Source organism: Artibeus jamaicensis, unplaced genomic scaffold (assembly GCF_021234435.1).
Source record: "Artibeus jamaicensis isolate MK-2021 breed Jamaican fruit bat unplaced genomic scaffold, CSHL_Jam_final contig_1015, whole genome shotgun sequence".
Lineage (NCBI taxonomy): Eukaryota > Metazoa > Chordata > Mammalia > Chiroptera > Phyllostomidae > Artibeus > Artibeus jamaicensis.
The window spans coordinates 921,483-942,797 of record NW_026521194.1 but is presented as its reverse complement, the minus strand read 5'-3'; the positions used below and the strand labels follow the sequence as shown (position 1 = coordinate 942,797).

At 43.7% G+C, this 21,315-nt stretch overlaps 1 protein-coding gene across 1 annotated transcript in view; it reads right to left on the bottom strand.

The window, feature by feature from the left end:
* Positions 1 to 21,315, bottom strand: part of DNER (delta/notch like EGF repeat containing) — a 254,654-nt gene that overhangs the window by 58,801 nt on the left and 174,538 nt on the right. The window contains exon 7 of the mRNA XM_053656593.1: positions 18,151 to 18,264. Within this exon, the coding sequence (XP_053512568.1) occupies positions 18,151 to 18,264 (114 nt within the window). The remainder of the gene's footprint in view (positions 1 to 18,150; positions 18,265 to 21,315) is intronic.

The window sequence follows — 21,315 nt, the reverse complement described above, 5'->3', positions numbered from 1 at the left end:
ATACAATGTAATTGAAAATGCAGGATTGTGTCTAAATGGGAAGGTAGGGCAGAGGGAGAATTTTATTTTGCTTTGCTTCATGTAAGACTTTAAAGAATAATTTACTATATACCAGAAGAAAATTGAAGATATGATTAATAAATGTTTGTTGAATATCGAAAAGTTCACTGTTATTGAATCAAAAATCCTGCATTTTGTTATAATTAGCAGTTATTACCAATTTAAGAAAATGTAAGAATGCAAATAATATTTTATATTTTCAGAGAATCCTAGCGTATCTCATATTAAACAATAACCTTTGAGGCCAAAAGTTTTTGGGAAAGAAGGACTTGCCAACATGCCAACCAGACTGAGGACTAGGTCCTGGGACTTGCAGACTAAGCCACGGGCCTCGGGACAGGCAGGGGGAGAAGGCAAGCGTGTCCTGGGGGTGATGGGCTCTTTCATATGAGTGTGAGGGAGAAAGATGTGATTCTGAAGCAATGCACACTGGCGGCAGGTAGGAGAGACAGGAAGGGGTGAAGCTGGGCCACTTCCGGGACAGGTGTGTGGTCCAAGGAGGAAGTGTGTTTGCTGCTTTGGGTCTGGCAGCAGCAACAGTCTGGAAAGTGCCCTGGACGGCTCCGTCTTCCCATAATGATCTCTCAAGGTCAGTGTTTCTGCAAACGCCTCTTGCGTAAATGCACACAAAGTTAGTTATGGTAGCAAAGGCAAGAGGAATGGGTTCAGCCACATTTATAGACACATTCAAACTCCAAAAACACAAAGAGCTCAATATAGATCACCAAACGGAGTACTGCTTTCTGCAATACTGACATATACATAACAAAAATAACAATAGCACTGTTTCTGAAACGATTACACGATTATGCGACTAATGATTGATCAATGAACCATGCTGGAGGAATGAATAATGAGTAGTCCTAAATTGAAGCGATATAGTTGAATTTATAATCGTACTTGAAGGATAGAAACTAAGAAACTATTTGATAATGTTAACCAAAAGGTGCAGAGAGAATAATAAAGTTGGAGTAGTTTATTTCAAGTCATAAAAAAACCCATATCATGGCCACTAGGATACATTAAAAAGAAAACAAAGTAACTCCAGAGAGAAACTCAAATGTGTGGAAGACATACCAGCAGTGAAGAGATTTAAAAATAACTCATTGTGCTAAGGGGAAGTTTAGAAAAGAATGAAATTAAAGGATTGAAGAGGAAAATAAAGCAGAACTATAAAAGAAATTTCTAAGAAATGAATGGCTAGTGTAAAAAAACACCAACCCTATAACTTACTTAGTTGACTGGTTGCTTTAAGTTTTATATTTGAGCCAATATTTATATGAACATGCCTACTAAATGTTTATTCTGTAAATAAAAAAGAAATCAACATCCTGGAGATGTACATATTATAGAAATTGGATACTGAAGACCAAAAAGAAAATATCTCTGGGAAATTTTAAATGACAAGATAATGAAGTCACTCTATCGAGAAAGCTATCTAGATGTCTGCAGTTTCTGCAAGGTTGATAAGGGGAAATATGGAATAAAGCAATATGGGCATTTTTGCTGATCCTAAAAAGACTTTATATAAAAGACACGATACTCACGGGCACTTAAAACGGAACTCATGATTTCACTGTCTTGGCGAATACTTCAAGTGTTCAGATACTTGGAAATCATACCTGACTCTTTCCTCTCCCTAAATCTCCACATCTAACCAACTAGGGCAATCTGTTCATAAGATTCTATTTCCAAAATGCTTTGTGAACCCAAACGTTCTGCATCCTCTCTGACGCCACCACGCTGGTCAAAGCCACGATTCTCACTCCCCTCATCTGTGATGGTGCTTTCCCCTGGTGAGGGCCCCTGTTCTGTGTTAGCCCTACAACCAACTCCCCAAACAGCGATGGAAATGATTTCCTTAACTTGGAAATGCTCTCATCACTTCTATCGCTCCCAGAATGAAATCTGACCCCCTTCCATGGTCCACTCTGCCCCCTCTCTTTCTGGGAGCTGGCTCCATTGCCTTCCATTCAGCTCCCAGGAAGGACAAGCCACCTAGAGCCTCGAAACATTCCGCTGCCTGCGACCTCCTGCTCCTGCCTGCTCACGCACCTGCCTCCCCCTCACCTGTTCGTTCTCAGCTTCGGTGTTAGGCCTCCCTGCCAGCCCATTCTCAGGGCACATAGCTTGCTTGTCCTGCACCGCAGTGCCCCGCTCACCACCTTCAGCGCTCTCCTGGATTTGCGGTGACACAGCTGTGTATTGGTTTACCATCCTATACCTGGCTCCCACCCCCAACAGGACCACAGGCTTCCCGGAGGAGCAGCTAGGTTAGTTCCTCTCACCCTTGACCCTCGGCACCCAGCACAGTGGCCACTCTATGGGGCCGATCTATGGGGAAAATGAACCAATGAATAAATGGACGGTGACAGCAGGCATTTTCCAATAGACTTCCCACACCATGGGGCAGTTAGTGAAAGCACATTGATACATATCTCTTACGTTTTCTGAGAGTTACAATGAGGAGATACAGAAAAGATGGCTACTAGTCACTAGTGGTTGTCATTACAGACATACTAATGAATAATCCATGAATCCAGACGACGGCAGAAAATTTAGTTCATCTAAGTGCCTTGATGAGCTGAGCTGCAAAGGGCAGCAAAAGGAGGTAGACACTTAACTCCGGAAGAGTTTATTCTTTAACAGGGAAGACCAGAAGGACACAACTGCGATGAGGGGACAATTCGAGGCCATTCTTTTTTCCTGCAAACATTGATGGAATGACCCCAGCCTGCAGTGAGGCTGGGGGACCACCTGGCTGTCAGCATGCCGTCCGTGAGTGTGTGTGGCACAGGCTCTAAGAGTGGCAGTGATTCAAAGGAAGGATGGTGGGGGACTTCTGCCAAAATGGAGGTGTAGGTGGAAACACTTTGCTTCCTCGCACAACCAAATCTAAAAACAACAAAGTTTTAACAATAAACGCAACCAAACCACAGAAAATCGAACAATACAGAGTCCGAAAACAACAAACTGCTCAGCTAAACTGGTGAGAGGGGCGAAGCCAGCAGTGGAGTGGGTCTGGGCAAAAATGATCCCCCGACCTGGGCGGCACACAAGCAGCCAAGGGTGCGGATCCCAGGTGTGGGGTAGCTATGAGAAGGCAAGGCGCGGCTGTCTGTCTGAGGTTGTGCATTTGCACACAGATAAACCAGTGAAGAGACATGCATTGAGACAGATGGCAAAGGCCCCGGCACAGGGCAGGGGGCTTGCACATTTGTGCTCAGATAAACAGGTGGGGGCAAGCAGTGAGGTGGATCGGGCGAGTGGAGAGGACCACCATTGCTCCCTCTCTGACCCCGCCCCCACTTACAGCGTCACAAACCAGCAACCTGGGCAGCCCCACCCTGGTGAACAACTAAGGCTCCGTTCCTCAAACGTAACAGACACGAACAGATCAAAACATGGCTCAAGAACAACTCAGAGCCCCAAAGCCGATAAATCTAAGCAACGAAGAAATCACCAAACTTTCAGATGCACAGTTCAAAACACTGGTTATCAGGATGCTCACAGAACTGGTTGATTTTAGTCACAAATTAGAGGAACATATGGAAGCTAAACTAATTGAAATGAAGGGAAATACACAGGAAACCAATAGTAATGGAAAAGAAACTGGGACTCAAATCAAAGGAGTGGACCAGAAGAAGGAAAAAAATGACCAAACAAAAAAGGATGAAGAAACAAGAATTCAAAAAAATGAGGAGAGGCTTAGGAACCTCCAAAATATCTTTAAATGTTCCAACATCCAAATTATAGGGGTACCAGAAGGGGAAGAGGAACAGCCACGAGTAGAAAACTTATTTGAATAAATAATAAAGGAGAATTTCCCCAATCTGGCAAAGGAAATAGACTTCCAGGAAATACAGGAAGCACAGAGAGTCCCAAAGAAGTCGGACCCAAAAGGAACACACCAAGGCACATCATCATTACATTAGCCAAGATTAAAATGAAGGAGACAATCCTAGAAGCAGCAAGAGATAAGGGGACAGTCACCTACAAAGGAGTGCCCATCAGACTGTCAGCTCATTTCTCAAAAGAGACCTTACAGGCAAGAAGGGGCTGGAAAGAGGTATTCCAAGTCATGAAATCCAAAGACTTGCAACCAAGATTGCTCTATCCAGCAAAGCTTTCATTTAAAATGGAAGGACAGTTAAAGTGCTTCTCAGATAAGATCAAATCCAAGGAGTTCATCATCACCAAGCCCTTATTATATGAAATGTTAAAGAGACTTACCTAAGAAGAAGAAGATAAAAAAGACGAACAGTGAAAGGACAGCAAACTCACAGTTATTAACAACCACACCCAAAACAAAAGCAAATCAAGAGGACAGCTATATCAGGAGCAGAACCATAGAAATGAAGATCACACAGAGGGTTAGCAACAGAGGAGTGGGAGAAGGAGAAGAGGGAGAAGGTACAGAGAATAAGTAGCATAGTCCGTAGATAGAAAATAGATAGGGGGAGAGCAAGAATAGTAGGGGAAATATAGAATCTAAAGAACTTGAGACAAGTGTTCATGAACTAAAGGGGGGGAATGGTGGAGGAGGGGGTGTGCAGGATGGAGGGGAATGAAGGGGGGAAATAGAACAAATGTAATGGCATAATCAATAAAAATATATATTAAAACAAAACAAAAACAAAGCAAAGATGGTGAGCGGGTGTGCAGCCAGGAAAACCACATGGGAGAGCTGGGGTTTGTGCAGGGCCTCAAAGACAGACCGAGGTTCGGCCGGGAAGACAAGGATGAGAAATGATGCTGGGACTAGAGAAGAGGTTCTGGCCGATGTTTATGGAAACTTAATTGGGGCCACACTTGTTCTGGTTCTAAGAAAGCACAGTTTTTGCAAGATGAAGAGGAGAGGGGGGAATATCTAGGAAAAGCAATTACAAAACCATCAGAGGTAAAAGGCGCAAGATGATTACACTTAAAATGTGACTTTTAATGTTTAAAAAAATCCATTTGTGAGAGTAAAAACCACTGTAAGGAATTTTTACCAGAACAAAAAGACAAATTTAGGTCTAAGATAGGAAAATGAAAAATAACTAGGAAATAGAGGAATATTAAATCAACTTCTTCCCAGTTAAGACTAAATAAAGTCAGACGAGATAAAACTTAAAGTAGATGATTTATACAAGCAAAAATAATTGGTTATTAACCATGGACATTTGGAGGTTTAGTCAGAAGGTTCTGCGTTTTCGTTTGGGCATTCGTTTATCTAAATTATATTACATATAACCCATACTAATTGAGACCAACCATATACCATATTGTCTGCTTCGAGGAAAACCGATAGAAAGATAAGGAAACAGCTATCATCTATCTTCCACTTTACATTCTCCTGAAGCAGTGAGGGGTAGAGAAGGAGGAGGACTGTCTTAAATAGTGCAGTCAGGGGAACCTAACTAACAGGAGCTGCAGAGCAGTATTACAGGCTGCCCTGGGGTTTCCAGGAGAGGAACCATCAGGAGCAAATGCCTCTAGGAGCTTTCTGTTCTAAGGTGAATGGCGCCCCCTGGAGGGCAATTCCCAAGCCCTTCTGCTGAAAGACCAGCAAAAGAGGCCAGTGCATGGGTGGGGCAAGGGGGGTGGGGGGCAGAGGGGTGGGGGGGTCAGCAGAGAATAGTAAGAAATGAGTTTGGAGGCCCTGGCTGGATAGCTCAGTTGGTTAGAATATCGTCCTGATGAGCCAAGGTTGTGGATTCAATCTTCAGTCGGAGCACATACAAGAATCAAGCAATGAATCAAGCAATGAAGTGGAACAGCAAATTGATGTTTCTCTCCACCCTGCCCCCCTTTCTCTCTCTCTCTCTCTCTCTCTCTCACTCTCAAATCAATCAGTAGGAATGAAAAGATTTTTTAAATGAGGTTGGAGACATTGGGCGGGCATGTGTTCCTCCCAGGCCACACTTGGGTGGGAAGTCCCATGAGGGCTGAAAGGCAGGAGTAGAAACCCCAGTCTGCATCACAGAGGGGTCACTTTGGCCCCTGCGTGAACCACAGGCTGCGGGGTCGGAAGTGAATCGGAGCGAGAAGCCAGGAGGCTGCTGTGGGGGTGCAGGCAGCACTGGAGGCGGGATGGACGAGGCTGGGACGCCTGGGCACGCCACCCAACCACCTCTCTGACATGAACAACAAAAAAAATGTGTCCTGTCGGATGGGTGGCCTTGCTCATAAGAAAGACCTTGATGTTTCCACTCGGTGTGAAAAGTCCGAGTCTGGAGAAAAAAATTAGATGGGAAATGGAAGGGAGACACAGGTACTGGCCGCCTAGGATAGATCACCCAACAGTTCTGAGACCAGCGTCTCTTTGACATGTTATGAAACCGAAGCTCAGGAAGGTGAAGTCACTTGGAAATGGTCATCGACAGAGTGAAATTCAACACAGATCTGTGTCCCCCAGTGACTTAGGAATTCTGTGCCTCTGTTTCTTCACCTGCTCTTTTTAGAAATGACGTTCATCTTTATGAAGTTTAAATGGGCCAACATGTGGAAACAGCCAGCGTGGCACAAATACTGAGACCACACCAGGACGAGGGCCGTTCGTCCTTTCCGGTGGAGGCCGAGACTTCCGCTGGCGGTAACGACTTTCCCGGAACTTTCCTGGGCAGCTCCCGGTCATTAACCCTTGGAGAACTCAGTGTTCTCAACCCTGGCTGCACACCGGAACCCCCCCCCCCCCCGGAAAGCTTTACCAAGTTCAATGCCTGGGTCCCACCTCTGGAGGTGATCGGTTTACTAGCCTGGAGTGTGGTCTGCCATCAGGATTTTTTAAGGACAATACGTGGTTTTTCTTTACAAAGTTTTCCCTCTGCTAATAACTACAGATCTCTCTTATTTGGTCCCGAGGAAGAGAAATGCATAAACTCTTACTAAATTTCACCATTGTCTTTATTCTCCCAACCAGTACAGAGTTATCTTTGTACCCAGTGTAACCACTATTTATTTACTACTTTGGGCCCCCAAATTCCACTGCCCTTCATTTTGACAACTAGGTATTGATTTTCCTCTATGCACTGACATGCAGCCCTTATGCTCTGAATAGAATTGACTTCGAAGGTGACCTTGTGTCTTGGGCCTGGCCAAAGCATCCTACACCGTGGCCCCAGTGAGTGGGTCAATGGTGGGCAAGTGTGTCTGTTCAGAGCAACCCACATCAGCCCCACAGCTTTGGTTTTACTGGGAGAAGAAAAACCCGGTCCCAGCCATCCTGAAAATGGAGCCAACACAGGAAGGTAGTGGGTGACGTCATCTGAGCCCCTAAATTAGGCCAAGCCTGCTATTTAAGATTCAAGTTTTCTGATGGATACGGAGATGCTGTAAAACTACCTCATATGAAAAGCAAAAGGCTACCACACTAGCCTCGTCACTCCTCCTGGTACAAAAAATGAATTTAAAAAATAAATGGATGATAAGCGGAAGGGAGAAAGGACAGACACTCTGAGGATGGGGAGGCCAGAAAAAAAGAGCCTTTTCAAGTGTATCTACGAACTGGATATAATGTAGACCTTTCTAGAATTCTCAAAGACTTCACACAGGCAACGGGAGTTGGGTTTTTTCTAATGGCTTCAGATTTCCTCCACTGGGTCTCGCCTCTGTGACTGGACCACGAGGTGCCCAGGTTTATAAAAGTTACACACAACTCTATAAGCTGTTGAAACGAGTAGTTCTAGTCCTAGGAGTTTCTCCGGAGGAAATAGATGAAATGCATAAAAGTATAAGTATAAAAAATGATTTCAAAATGGCAAAAAATGAAGAAGGGGAGAACCCAAAAGTCCCCTTTGCAGACCCCATGTCCTCAGTGATCCTCAGAAGCTGGCCTCGCTCGTTCCATCGCAGCCCCTTCTCTTCCGCACTCTGGGCAGTGTCACCTACGCCTGTGGCTGAAACCAGGACCTGTAAGTGAAAGCCGGCCTCTCCAGCCCAGTTCTCTCCCCCACGCTTTGGGTCCATTCATTCCCTTGACCATTCAACGTTCCCTCCGCATAGTCCCTGGGCTCATTCAGTTCAAGGCCCCAAGAGAAGTTCTCACCCTCCCTCTCAAAGGTGCTCACCACCCAATAGCACCCCCATCCACGAAGTTGCCTAAAACTTTCTGAAACCTGGCTTGTCCTCATGGGCCTTCTCCTTCTCTCAGAGCCAGTCTGCCCACTTCTCTCTTGTCCCTGAGGTCACTGCCCGCATCCAGGCCACCAGCAGAGCTCACTGAGGCATGGTAACCGCTTCCTAGCAAGAATGTCTGACACTTGCCCTCCTCCAACCCACGCTTCCCCCGCAGCTGCGGCAATTTCTCCCCAGTCCTAAAACCCTGTCCCCCCATCTCAGCTGCCCATGCAGCCCCCTCTATGGTGTGAGGCAAAGTCCAACCCCTCACCATGGTATATATTGGCTCCTCCTTGCATCTCTAGCCTATATCTTCCTCCATCACCTTGCAAGCTACAGCTCTGCTGAACTTCGTGCCTTCATTTTGTGCCTTAAATGTGCCTCTTGCCCCTCTCCTTCTCCCTCCCCCCTCCCATCTCTCTCCCTATCTCTCTCTCTCTCTCTCTCTCCCTCCATCTGGCCTGGACACATGCTGTCAACCCTCTCTTCCAGGAAACTCCTCTCTGCACGCAGCCCCAACTCACTCAGCTTGGTACTGCTTCTCTCTCAGGCCTCAGTGCAGACACCACTTCCCCTGGAAAACTTCCCGACTTCCCTCTGAGCCCCCAGCCTGTGCGAGGGCACCTCTTCCTGACCTCGATCCACCCAGCAGAGCCCCATCCTACCCCTGATCACAGTGTCCACACTCTCATGCCCACTAGTCCACAGGACCCAGGAGGCCAGAGACACGTGTTGTGTTTACTTCAAGATCCCTTGTGATAAGTACAACTGTGACGGGTAGGTGACACTTAGTAGCACGTGAATGATTAAATCTTCTATCAAATGCATTATGTCACATTCATCTGATGAAATAAGGTGCAGCCATTAGTAAGAACTCATTAGAAAAACCATTAACAATACAGGAGAACACATTGCTCAGTTTAAAAAGCTCATTACAGAAGAGGATGCACAGTAAGATCTGAGTTTGGTTTTCTTAAAACGGCCCTTTAAAAAGACTTCAAAGATATTTGCCTAAAATGTAAGGTGGTATTTCTTGGGGCTGGGATAACAGGCATTCTTCTCTGAGCTCAACTGAGTATAGATTTCTTTTCAAAACAGGATGAAATAATTTTTAAAACAATTCAAAGTACTATCTAAAGTCCTAGGCTGTAAAAGACAAGAGCATCATGGTCAAGTGCAGTGGCAGTGGACAGTAGTGAGCAGGTCACTCCATGCCATGCCCTGCTTCAGGGTGACCAGGAGTATTGCAAAGTGTAGGCTCTTGGGGAGTCGAAAGTCAGGAAGGGACACTAAGAATGACAAATCCTCCAAAAAATTACAATCAAATATAATGGGGGCAACTCAAAGGAAGGGCGGTGGGAAATGCCCCAAAAGTGAGCTGTCTTAAGTAACATGAGTATCTATCTTCAGCTGCCTTTCACTAGCATGACGTGAGATGAGAAATAGGCTGGAAAAACAGAGTCCAAGAAAGGTGTATTTAACCAAACTTGGAAAATGATGAAGTATAATTACTTCAAGCATTCTTTTGCTGTCACAACTTTCTGTCTGCCAGTTTCTCTCAGGCCCAGGTCCACAGCCTAGACCTGAACAGTTCAGAAGCAGCTTTTATCCAACAAATGATTCTGCATATAAGACCTAAAAATGCCAGACCAAAAACAAGCAGAAGTAGCTCAGGTCCCTGCAAAGTGAACAAAAGAAAGTGAATCTTGGAGGAAAGTCAAAACATGGACGCAGCAGCCGGCGTGCAGTGAGTTTCAAGTCCAAGGAGCCCTGCCCCGCAAGCAGTCTTGGCTGTGGCTACGGCTCAGGGGGCCACGACACTGGTGATAAATCTCCTCTTTCTGTCCAAAGGAATCCTGGGAAGGAGACTGGGACAGACACACCGTGAGGAGTGGGTGGAGGAGTCCCAGGAAAAAAGAGTGCTGGAGAGCACAACCCCCAAATTCTGTATCTGACCTCGGTCCAAGTCCCCAGGTGACCCCCGAGCCACGCATGAACGAGGCCCTGAAAGCACAGAGAGCTGAGCCCAAGGACAGTCACCCCGTTACATTAGGAACACTGGTTATTTTGCCTTGATGACAGTTTCCTTCCATATGAAATAATAATGTTGCAATAGTTTTGACATATTTGACTCATGCAGTCAACAAATGACTCACAGGAACTTGAGTCCAAGGTGAGCTAAGGGTTACAAAAAAGTTCAGCATCGCTGTGCTCAGCAAGCCTGGAGCCCCGAGAGGCACCCAACCAGCTACTGCACAAGGTAGAATTTGGCAAAAAAAAAAAAAAAAAAGGAACTTGGTACAGCACACAGAACATGAACCCAGAATCAGACAAACCTGGATTCACACCCTCTGCCCACCAGGACCTTAGAGCCTCAGGGTCTGCCTGGTACGGCTGCCATGGGGATTCAGTAGTGACATTGACACTGATCTCTCTGTGCTGGGCACTGTTCTATGCACCGTATACTAATGTATCCTTGTAACAACCTCATTAGGTTGGCCCTAATGCCCCCTTCACTCTACAGATGGGGGAAATCAGACATAGAAAGTTTAAGTTTACGTGGCCAAGGTCACCAGGCAGTAAGTGATCAAACACAGATTAAAACTCAAGCAGGTAGATGAGTGGACGAGACAACTAGGACATTTGCATAATGGAATACTACTCGGCCATAAAAAAGAAGAGAGATTTACCCTTTGTGACTGTATGGATGGACCTAGTTTTCTAGGTCCATTGTGCTAAATGAAATAACCCAGTTTGAGAGAGAAATACAAGTACTATGTAATTTTTACTCATAGGTGGAGTCTAATGAACAAACTGAACTAGCAAGCAAAATAGAGACAGACTCACAGATAAAGAGCAGGATGGCCACAAAGGGGGGTGGGAGTAGGAGATGGGAGGATTGAACAAAAGGAAAAAGGACTCATGGACACAGGCAACAGTGTAGGGATTGCGGGGTGGGGGTGGAGGGGATATAAGGGAACTAAATGGTAATGGAAAAAATACAATAAAAAAGTAAACTTGATAATGGGTACAACTGCTAGCAAAAATAAACAAACAAACAAAAAACCCAAAAACTCAAGCAGAAGTCTATTTGACCCAAGCTGTTAGGTTGAATAGTAAATTTACATACCAAATACAGCGCTTAACCCATAGCAGACACTCAACAAGTAGCAAAACGACTGTTATTGTTCCTGCTGACACTGTTGTGATTGGTACCAACCACAAGAGAAACAACAGTTAAAATGCTAGACATACACAGGGTGGGGCACAAGTAGGCTTACAGTTGTTTGTATGAAAAAATAACACAACAATTATGATTAATAAGTAATAATACAAGAATAAACTCTTTCATATGCCCACAACTGTAAACCCACTTTTGCCTCCACCTTGCCCATAAATTTTTAAAGCTAAAACATTTTACAAATGCTAGACAATTTGCTTGCGCAGATCTGGACATGACCTGTTAGTTATATTCTACCTCTTTTTAAAAACAAAAGCACTAAAATATAATCATTTATGGCTTCGTTCATCAAGCAGTGTACACCTGCAGCACAGAACTGGGCATCGGCCTGGGTCCCAAAGGGAAGAAAGAGCTCAGGTGGGGGTTGAGACCCGGCCACTCAGTACACAGGGGGGCAGCCGGTCCCCGCTGCTAACGGGAGATACAGGCAGACAAAATTCCTCGCAGTATTTTTATTTAAACCACCTCAGAGAAACTGTGCTATGGAAAAAGAAGAGGGGAAAGAACAAAAAAGAAATATGGACTGAGCTGTAAATCGAAAATTAATCAGCACGTACCAAACATAGAAATAAAATTTTGTACACACTTGATAAGTCTTAATACCCTGCTTTCTTTCCAAAGGTGAAACCATAGAGCACTGGGAACTGCAAGGTTCTCAGCTGCTACAATTTCTGAATGAAGTGGTGCTTTAGGGGCGATGCCAAATGTTGAAAGAATAAGAGCAGTATTTTACTCGGGCGTGGTAACTTTATGAGGACATGCTGCTTGCTTCTTACATAAATGCGTGCAGTTTTATATGGTCCCAGGAGAGAGCTTGCACCAAAATCGTTCACATCAGGATACTAGAGAAAACCAACAGACCCTGGAACCGGATAGCTCCTAATCTTCACAGGGTGACACACCCAGTTCCTGAACAATACACATCAATCTCAGAGATCATTTCTATGACATGTGTGACCATTGCCTGTAAATCCCTTTACAATGAAAAGCATTTCCACTGACATTTGAGTTGAACAAAAGGATTTATGTGGCTAAATTACTCAAGGGTATAAAATGTAGGAAAAAAAAAAACAGGTTGGATAAAACTTTGGAGCAGGTTGCAACAGGACTGAACCCTTGGGGCCTTTAGCTCAACATTAAGTTTTAGACAGAGGCCTTCCCTGGAGTTGCTTAGAGGTTTTGAAACTTTTCTCTGTAAACATTACTTGAATAAACAAGATGGATTTATTGGCTCAGCAAGGGGCTCTTAAACCAAAATATCTGAATCAAAGACTTTTAAGAATGGGGTTCCTTAAAAGTCACAGTCAATTCTCATCAATTTACAAGGAAACAATGGGCTGGAAGAGAGAAAATTGTATGACTCACCGAAGGTGATATGACTAATTCTCCATCACCATCATCAGCAGCAGCAGCAGCAGCACTAACACTTATCCAGCACTTACTATCTGCCACAGGACCAAGCCCTGTCCTCCACACCGACTTGCAGAGGGTGTACCAGTACCATTCCTGTCTTCTAAACGAGGAAAATGAGCCTCAGAGAAGCAAAGAGCTGGACAAGGTCAGGTCCGCCCAGACTCCAAACCCAGAGTGTGACCTAAAGACCCGCATTTGTAACCACTCCACTCAACCGCTGCATCAGCAGAACCAGAATCAGGCCTTCTGACGTCCGGGCCAGAGAAGGACACTAACTCTCCACATTTGTCACTGGGGTTTCCGAGTTACAAGAGATCTGCACTGTCTGGTAGTAAAATGCAATGTGACATTCTAACAGTGCCACGACTGACAGAAATGAGTCCCTCCCAGAGAGCAGTACTAGTCTTCCTCACTGTCGTGCAAGAGCAGTTAATACAAAGTCTATGTATCTATTCTCCCATCAGGAGGTTAGCACGGGAAAATGTCTTTGCATTCATGCAGTTGAAACACACTGGAGAAAATCACAGGAAGCTTCCTACTCTCACTTTGGTCTTTGATTACCCCACCTGCCTTCTGCAGCAGGTGGATTTCAGGAGGGTGGTTGGAGTGAGACATGCCCTGTGTGATGAGAAGAGTCACGTGTGCAGAAATGACAAATGTTTTAATCCCTATTGATTTCTTTGTGTTCCTTGTTAACTTATATATGGTATTCTACTCCAAGTTCCCAGGTGGGGCCAGGGGAATAAAAATTAAGATGTTGAAGCAAAGATGATGGCTAGACAGTAATATTTCGATTTTATTTATATACATATTTAAATATATTCATATGTATAAATAAAGTAGGCAGTATGGTAAGTATATATATATTAAATATCTTCAGAATTAAAATGCATTTAATTAAAAATTAAAGGATCTCAAAGTTCTAAATCAAAGACAAAGACAATATCAAGGCAAAGAGTAAGTACTGAGGCAATAAAACCAGCTTTTAATTATTTTTTGTTGTTGTCATTCAGTAAGGCAAATACAAGAAAACACTCGTGACACTTTTATTTTCATTTATCACCCCCACTGTACCCACAATCTGAAAATGTGCTTTTCAGATATGGACCCAGGCCCGGGCTGGTGTGGCTCAATGGATTGAGCTTCGGGCTGTGAACCAAAGGGTCACAGGTTCGATTCCCAGAGGGCACATGCCTGGGTTGTGGGCCAGGCCCCCAGTGCGGGGTGTGCAATAGGCAAACACACATTCACATATGGACCTAGTGAAAGTGAAGTAGAAATTCAAAGAAAAGATGGAAGCCTTTGAGAAAGGATAAAAATGAAAGTGGAGAAGAACAGACACCTCCCAGATGGAGGGAGGAAATGATTGTCACTGTCTGTATAAGCTGTCTCTGGGGCCTGCCTGACATTGACCTTTTGGAAGAGGTTAAAACAAACACACACACAAGAGTCAAAGAGGCAGGTACTGGGGAAGGAATTCAGCCTCTAAGGCTGTGTTTCAGGGTCCTTGAAGGAAAGAGGATGAACATGAGAAGGATGGAAAGGGGCAGGATATGGCACATAGCATTGAAAGCGCCATTCAGAGGGAAAACCCAGTTCTACCCGCTTTCTGGACTGGGAGGAATGGCTGTAAAGGATTTCACTACACTTACCAAAGAAAAAGAAAAAGAAAAAATCCATTCTAACTTTTCCCAGACTTGAAAAGTTTTAGAACCTAACAAACTTGGCATTTGTTTTACTCATGACTATGACTACAAAGATAATCTTTTAAAAGTACACAAAATAGAATACCTTAATTTTAAAGAATATATCCAGAGATGGCATTGCACAATGGTTAAAAATGTTAGTGCCAAGTTACCTGGGTTTAAATTTCTAGCTACGTGACTCATGTGCCTCAGCTTCTCAATGTGTTCAATGGAAACATTAACAATATCTGCATCACAGGGTTATCGGTAGGATCAGAGAAATTGGCAGACACAGGGAGAATTATCTGTTGACTTTTATAATTAGTTTATTCAATAAATATTTATGAACCTCCTATGAATATACAATATGGAGCTACAAGCTCCATGGGTAGGGTGTGAGGGGCAGGTGAGAGGCAGAAGAGGAACAAAATTCATTCTCTGGCCTCAAAGGATAACACAGGGAACTAGGACGGACAATCAACCCGAACAAGTATAGGAGAAGATGAAAAGGGGGCAGAGATAAATAATCCTAGGAAATATGTAATAATAATTTCCTGCGGCATGATAATGTCCTTATTCTCAGAAAACACAAAGTAACTTATTTTGGGATGAAGTGTCATAATACCTGTAATTTACTTAAAGAGTATTTTGCAGAAAACCTATATATGCAAATATATTACATATAAAGAACACATGTCAAAATGTTCATCCCTTAGGAAAATATAAGAAAGAAAGAAAGAAAGAAGGAAGGAAGGAAGGAAGGAAGGAAGGAAGGAAGGAAGGAAGGAAGGAAGGAAGGAAGGAAGGAAGGAAGACAGGCAGCAAAGGCCAAGCACTGGCTGGAACTCCAGAACATTTAGTGGACCTGAGACACCTTTCAAATGTGTTTTCACAGTGTGGCCGACACAGGAAGGATCTTGGAGACACTGGCACTGTGCACAGACAAACTGCAAAGTGCTCTATAAATAGACAACCTCCCTATGAACAGGGCAGTGGAAGGGGCTGCTTCCAAAATACTAGTCATGCCCTCACTGGTGTGGCTCAGGGGGATGGGCGTCGTCCTGCAAACCAAGATGCAAAAGGTCACCGCTTCAGTTCCCAGGTAGGGCACATGCCTGGGTTGTGGGCCAGGTGCCCTGTAGGGGGCGCACGACAGGCAACCACACACGGATGTTTTGCTCCCTCCCTTCCCCTCTCTAAAAATAAATAAATAAAACCTTTAAAAAATGCTAGTCACCAAGAGATAAGCCAAAGAACATATATTTGTAACCCATACACACAGACGACAGTGAGAAGGGGGAGGGGCTGAATAGAGGTGGGCAAAGGCGGGGAAATGGGGACATCTGTAGTAGTGTCAACAGTAAAAATAAAGTTAAAGAATAGTCACCAGTTATGTGATCCTGCTAAGAGCCTTCAAAAATATTGCAGTGAACCCCTCAGCATGAGAGTAAGCCTCCCTTTCCCTGGTCAGTCTTCAGTGGAGGGAAACCTTGGGAGGAAGTCTTCCCATGGACGCTGCTGGACGTGTCTTCTCTCGCTCAGTTCTAGATCATCGTGTGTTCTGCAGGCTTTCTCTAGGCAGTGTGAAGCCATAAGATAAGGTCCCCAGACGAAGCCAGAGCCACCCAAGTTTAAAGTACAAGCTATAGACTCACGTCCCTGTGTTTAGCCTTGGCCCAGACTCACAGCAACCGCCCGGAGGACTTCTCCACTTGAATGTCACGCGGGCTCCTCAGACTCAACATGCCCCAAAACAGAACACTTCTCCCCATCTTTCTCTCCATGAATGGCACAACCAACAAAAAAGTGGCAAAAGCCACAGGCTAGCCACCTCACCTTGCTTTGCCCTCCCTGTACCATACATCTCCCAACCCCACCCCATTTAACCACCCATGTTGTCCCAAATCTACCAGCTTCTCTCCCCAAATCCTACCCTTCAACATCTCTTTTCTGGACCTCGGTGAGAGCCCCCACCTTTTCTCCTCATCCCCACTCTGGTCTCTCTCCAATCTACACTGTTCCTCAATGAAACTCTCAAATCCCCATTAAAATTCACCCATGGTTTGACAGTAACAATTATTAGAAAAATAGTCATGACAAAGCAGCTAATAGTTATTGAGCAGCTCCTTTGTGGTAGCAATCAAAGCAATAATAACAGAGCACACTGTTGTTTTCAAACCTTCCACAAAAATCCCACGTGGTCCCCGAATGGCCCTGTGAAGGAGGCAGGACCACCACCTCCCACTCACTTACTTACTGAAAACAGGAAGAACTGGGTATGAGGGAGGAATTAACAACTTGCCAGCAGTCAATTCGCTGGTGACCCCGAAGCCCACCCTCAACTATGGGCACAGCCTACAACCAGACTTCAGTGACAACTGTCTAACCCAGGGTGAGGCAAAGCTGGGAAAAACTCAGAAGTGTTCTATAGAAAAGTGATGACCGTAATATTTCCAAATGTTCCTATTGTTTCAGAGACTCCAGTGCAGGGTGAGGAGTGGAGCTCGTCCACCACGTTGCACTCCATCCCCATGGGGACCACACTCATCACAAGCACACCCAGCTAGAGAGGAAGGCGGGGAGGCTGGCCACAGCCACCCAGCCCCTGTGCTCCCACCCCAGGTGAGCAGGAGCCAGGAGACAGGATTCATGTCTTTAGATGATGCTCAGGTCTTTAAGATATCAAGGAGTATGGGACACTGCCTATCGTAGGTAGCCTTTCATCAACGCTCATCCTGGACCACTGCCCTTCCTCCAGCCTCTCAGCCAGGGGCAGCTCAGGGTAATTTTGTGTACAGAGATGTTTCCTTCCTCCCTCAAACCCTACATTTCTTCTCCGCAGAGGATGTCATTCTACTCTGCAGTTGTCAATGTCACTTCTGTGGGTCAGGAGCTTACATGCTGGCTTTAAGGGAAAAAAATACCCCTAATATCATGTTATTCTTGCAACATCAAAGGTTTAAAGCAATTCCTCCATAACATCCCTCCAAGCAGAAATAGAAAGAAAATGTCCTCAAAGTAGAAAATCATTCCTTGAACGCCAGCTCCAGAGCTGTGATTATCTGCCTGCTTCTGCAGGGGACACTTCTCTGATGTAAAACGATTTTTACAAACACAAGTAGCTCTGAGGAGGGAGCATTTCAGATCTGGCTTCCCAGCCATTGTCGTCAGTTTGGCTCAGATAAACTCTCATAAAACCAAATTTTTTCAGTCACAGCTTTTAAGACGTGGCTTTCAAGGTGACTTGGAATTTCTGAGATGTCTTAAAGGTGATTTAAAAACAAAAGCAGGTAGACTTTATGCTGAGAATTTTTTATGTGATGTAGTATCAAAAACCAAATAATTTAACAAAATAGGAATCTTAACAAGTGCACTTCACCATGCGAAACAAATCCTATTTTATTATAGTTATTGGTTTTCAATGTCTAAATAAAAATCACAGACATTCCTAGACTATTCCTAATATTCAAACGTAATTTTAAAGCCACTCTATCACAGAGCTAAAACAAAATCTTATACTTTGTTTCATAAATGCAATAAAATAGGAAGTTCTCTGGTGTAGTGTTTTTCAGAAATGAGAAGTACAAAGCTGATCAAATCAGTTTACATTGGAAAACAACAGCTATTCCCTCCTGGGGCCGTAATGTTTACCTTCCGGACACTGGCAGGTGAAGCCGCTGAGACTAGAAATGCATGTCGCCCCGTTTCTGCACGGGTCTAGGACACAGTAATCGATCTTGGACTGGCAAAGCTCTCCAGTATAACCTGAAGGAAACAAGAAAGACATCTCGTAAAATACGTCATGCCCAAATGACCACGAATCATCCCATGAGGTGCCGGAGTCGACCGGGACCCACCCACCGAAGGCCGAGGCCCTGAGCTCCCCCCTGCCACCAACCCCTGGGTTTAACTTGGTTTTGCAACAAGAAACAATCACGGCAATTTAGAATGGTAGGTCAAAAATAATTTACTTTGCAAGAACCTTTACTGCAAAGCCAGACTATTCTTCAGCATTAGATCTGCATTTTATTTTGAAATTCTAGCCAGAAACTTCAGAAGCCGAGACCGATGCCACCGTCCCTGTTTGAGAGCGTCCTTCTGACCCCGGGCTAAACAGAATCTGCAGCGCTCTGCTCATCTGAGACGACAGGCACCTTTCCTGGGGCATCCCAATAGCTATAAAAATGGCATTAGAAAAATTTCTAGTTATTAAACTTTTTAAATTTACAATAATGTAAAGCCAGAAGAAACTCACTAGATTCATTCCATACCCTATCCCCTCGTTTTAAAAAGAAAGAGACTGAGACATATAATGTCAAGTATATTAATATGTTAGGACTAATTCTTATTTGAATGGCAAATCCAACTCAGTAACTGCTCTGTGAAGTGAGCCCTCAGTGCTGATTTTATTGAATTGTCATATAACACATGTGAGGTGAGGAAGTGAGAACTTACACCTGTTGGAATACCTGTGCAGCCAAAAAGCTTTAAAAATCCCAATTTTTTGTTAACTTTTAAAATACAGCTCTCCAAAGAGACAAGTTTGAAAAAAACATTCTAGTATATCTTTCATTCTAAAGTAGGAAATAGTTATGAAAACACTTTGGAAAACACAAGATGTAAAACAGAAAGAAAAGAAAGTTGCCTTTAGTTCTGTTATTTGAGTGACAGAACTATTAATACTTTGGAGTATTAATCCCTAACACAAATTGTTATGCACAAGTTATTTTCTACATAATTATAATCATACTGTAATATTTTCCATCTTTCTGGGATATATATAAACACTCGTCTTTCTGAATTATTAGTCTGAAAGACTGTCATTAGCACTTGAATCTGAGATGTGCAAAAATATATCAGTGATACTGCAAGAGGGGTGATTTGCCTGAGCCTCAGTTCCCTGCCTCACATTCAGGAAGAAGGAGATTGAACTACTTTTAAGAAAAATATGACAAATACATTTTGGCTAAAAATAACAGCTAATACTTATAATAGAGCATTTACATATTTTTCCACACATTAATTCATCCTCACTGCAAACCTATATGAGGTCAGTACTATTGTAATCTCACCCATTTTACAGATGAGGAAACTGAGGATTAGAAAGGCTAAGTAATTTGCACAAAATCATACACAGAGTCAAACTCCTGAGCCTAAATCCTTATACATCACATTATGCCTAAGGCAGTCTGCATTGCATCATTAACAAGCATGTATTTACCATGAAGAAAAAGTAACAGAAAATGGCATAAGAAAATGTGTGGATATAGGTAAGCACAGAGATAGATATAAACACCATAAATATTCACCCACAATCCAAGTCTATGTGTGGTTAAGCTGGGGCTGGGGAAGCGAAGAGTATTTACTATTTTAAATCCTGCCTTCAAAGGTTCTACAATATGGCTAGAAAAGGACATTCATGAAAAAGACAACCCATCACCAATGAAAGCTTCTTAGATGCAGTGTGGTTTAAAGTACAAAACATCATGAATCCTGTCACTATGAAACCTTTGAACTGTGACCACAGAATCACACACACCCCGAAGAACAGCGAGGAGCCCCTTCCGTCTCGCCTGTAAGAGGCGTGCGTGCCTGCCAGCAGGAGGACGATGAGAAGGATGCAGGATTCCATGAACTGAAGTTCATTAGAAAAAATGCTAACCAACGCTTTCTTTAAACTTCTTACTGGGGAACTGTAAACATACTTAAATTAGAGAAGCTTGTCTGTAAGCATCATATACCCACTGCCTGGCTTCAACGACTGCTGTTCAATTTCACCCAGTCTCCTCCAGCTGTCATTTTAACCTGTGGGGTGTCTTCAAGAAAACTCCACTTCCCTTATAAACATGTCACTATGTATCCTTCGTGAAAGCAGATTTTTAAAAGATCAGTTTTAATGGCATTCTTAATGAATGGTTGTCTCATTTACAAACGTAAGCACTTTAATCTATATTTATTAATAACAATTTCTTTTTAAGAACCACAGTTGTCTGATAGTATGCAAATTTTCTTATGAATTTAACTTGTTCTATCTCAAATAGACTGGAATACATTAGACTGAATACATTTAAAAAACTTAAATTTTTTTATTTTATTTTAATTGTTGTTCAAGTACAGTTTTCTGTCTTTTACTCCCATCCCAGCCCATCCCCCCAGTGCTCCCCACCTTCCTCCCATTTCCACCCCCCTTACTTTTTGTCCACGCATCCTTTATACTTGTTCCTGTAAACCCTTCCCCTTCTCCCCTGAAATTCCCTCCCTTCTCCCCTCTGGTCCCTGTCAGCCTGTTCTCTACTTCAGTGTCTTTGGTTATATTTTGCCTATTTGTTTGTTTTGTTGTTTAGCTTCCTGTTAAAGGTGAGATCATATTGTATTTGTCTTTCACCACCTGGCTTATCTCGCTTCACATAATGCTTTCCAGTGCCATCCATTAACACCATTAAAACGCTCTGATGCTGTATGTAAGTTTAGTAGCATTTCCATGAAGAAGCTAATCCACATTTGCAACATGTGGGCTGTTTGGAATTGTCACAATGGCTCCAGGTCCCACTGGCACTCGGTGGTGGAGATGCTAAAGCCAGGCACTGCCTGAGATGGCCCAAAATGATAGCATTGCCTCATCAGAGGCCAGTCGTCCCCTTCAATGAGGAGCCCTGGTCAAGGCTCAGCCACTGTATCATTGCTTTCTTTCCTGGGCTTTAAAGATTTTTAGAATATGGAAAACCCAGAACTACAAATAAAAATATGTAGTTGGCTAGACCTGTAAAGTATGAACGTGTGTATCATCTATGCATTCAGCGTAGCGGGAGATGGAGG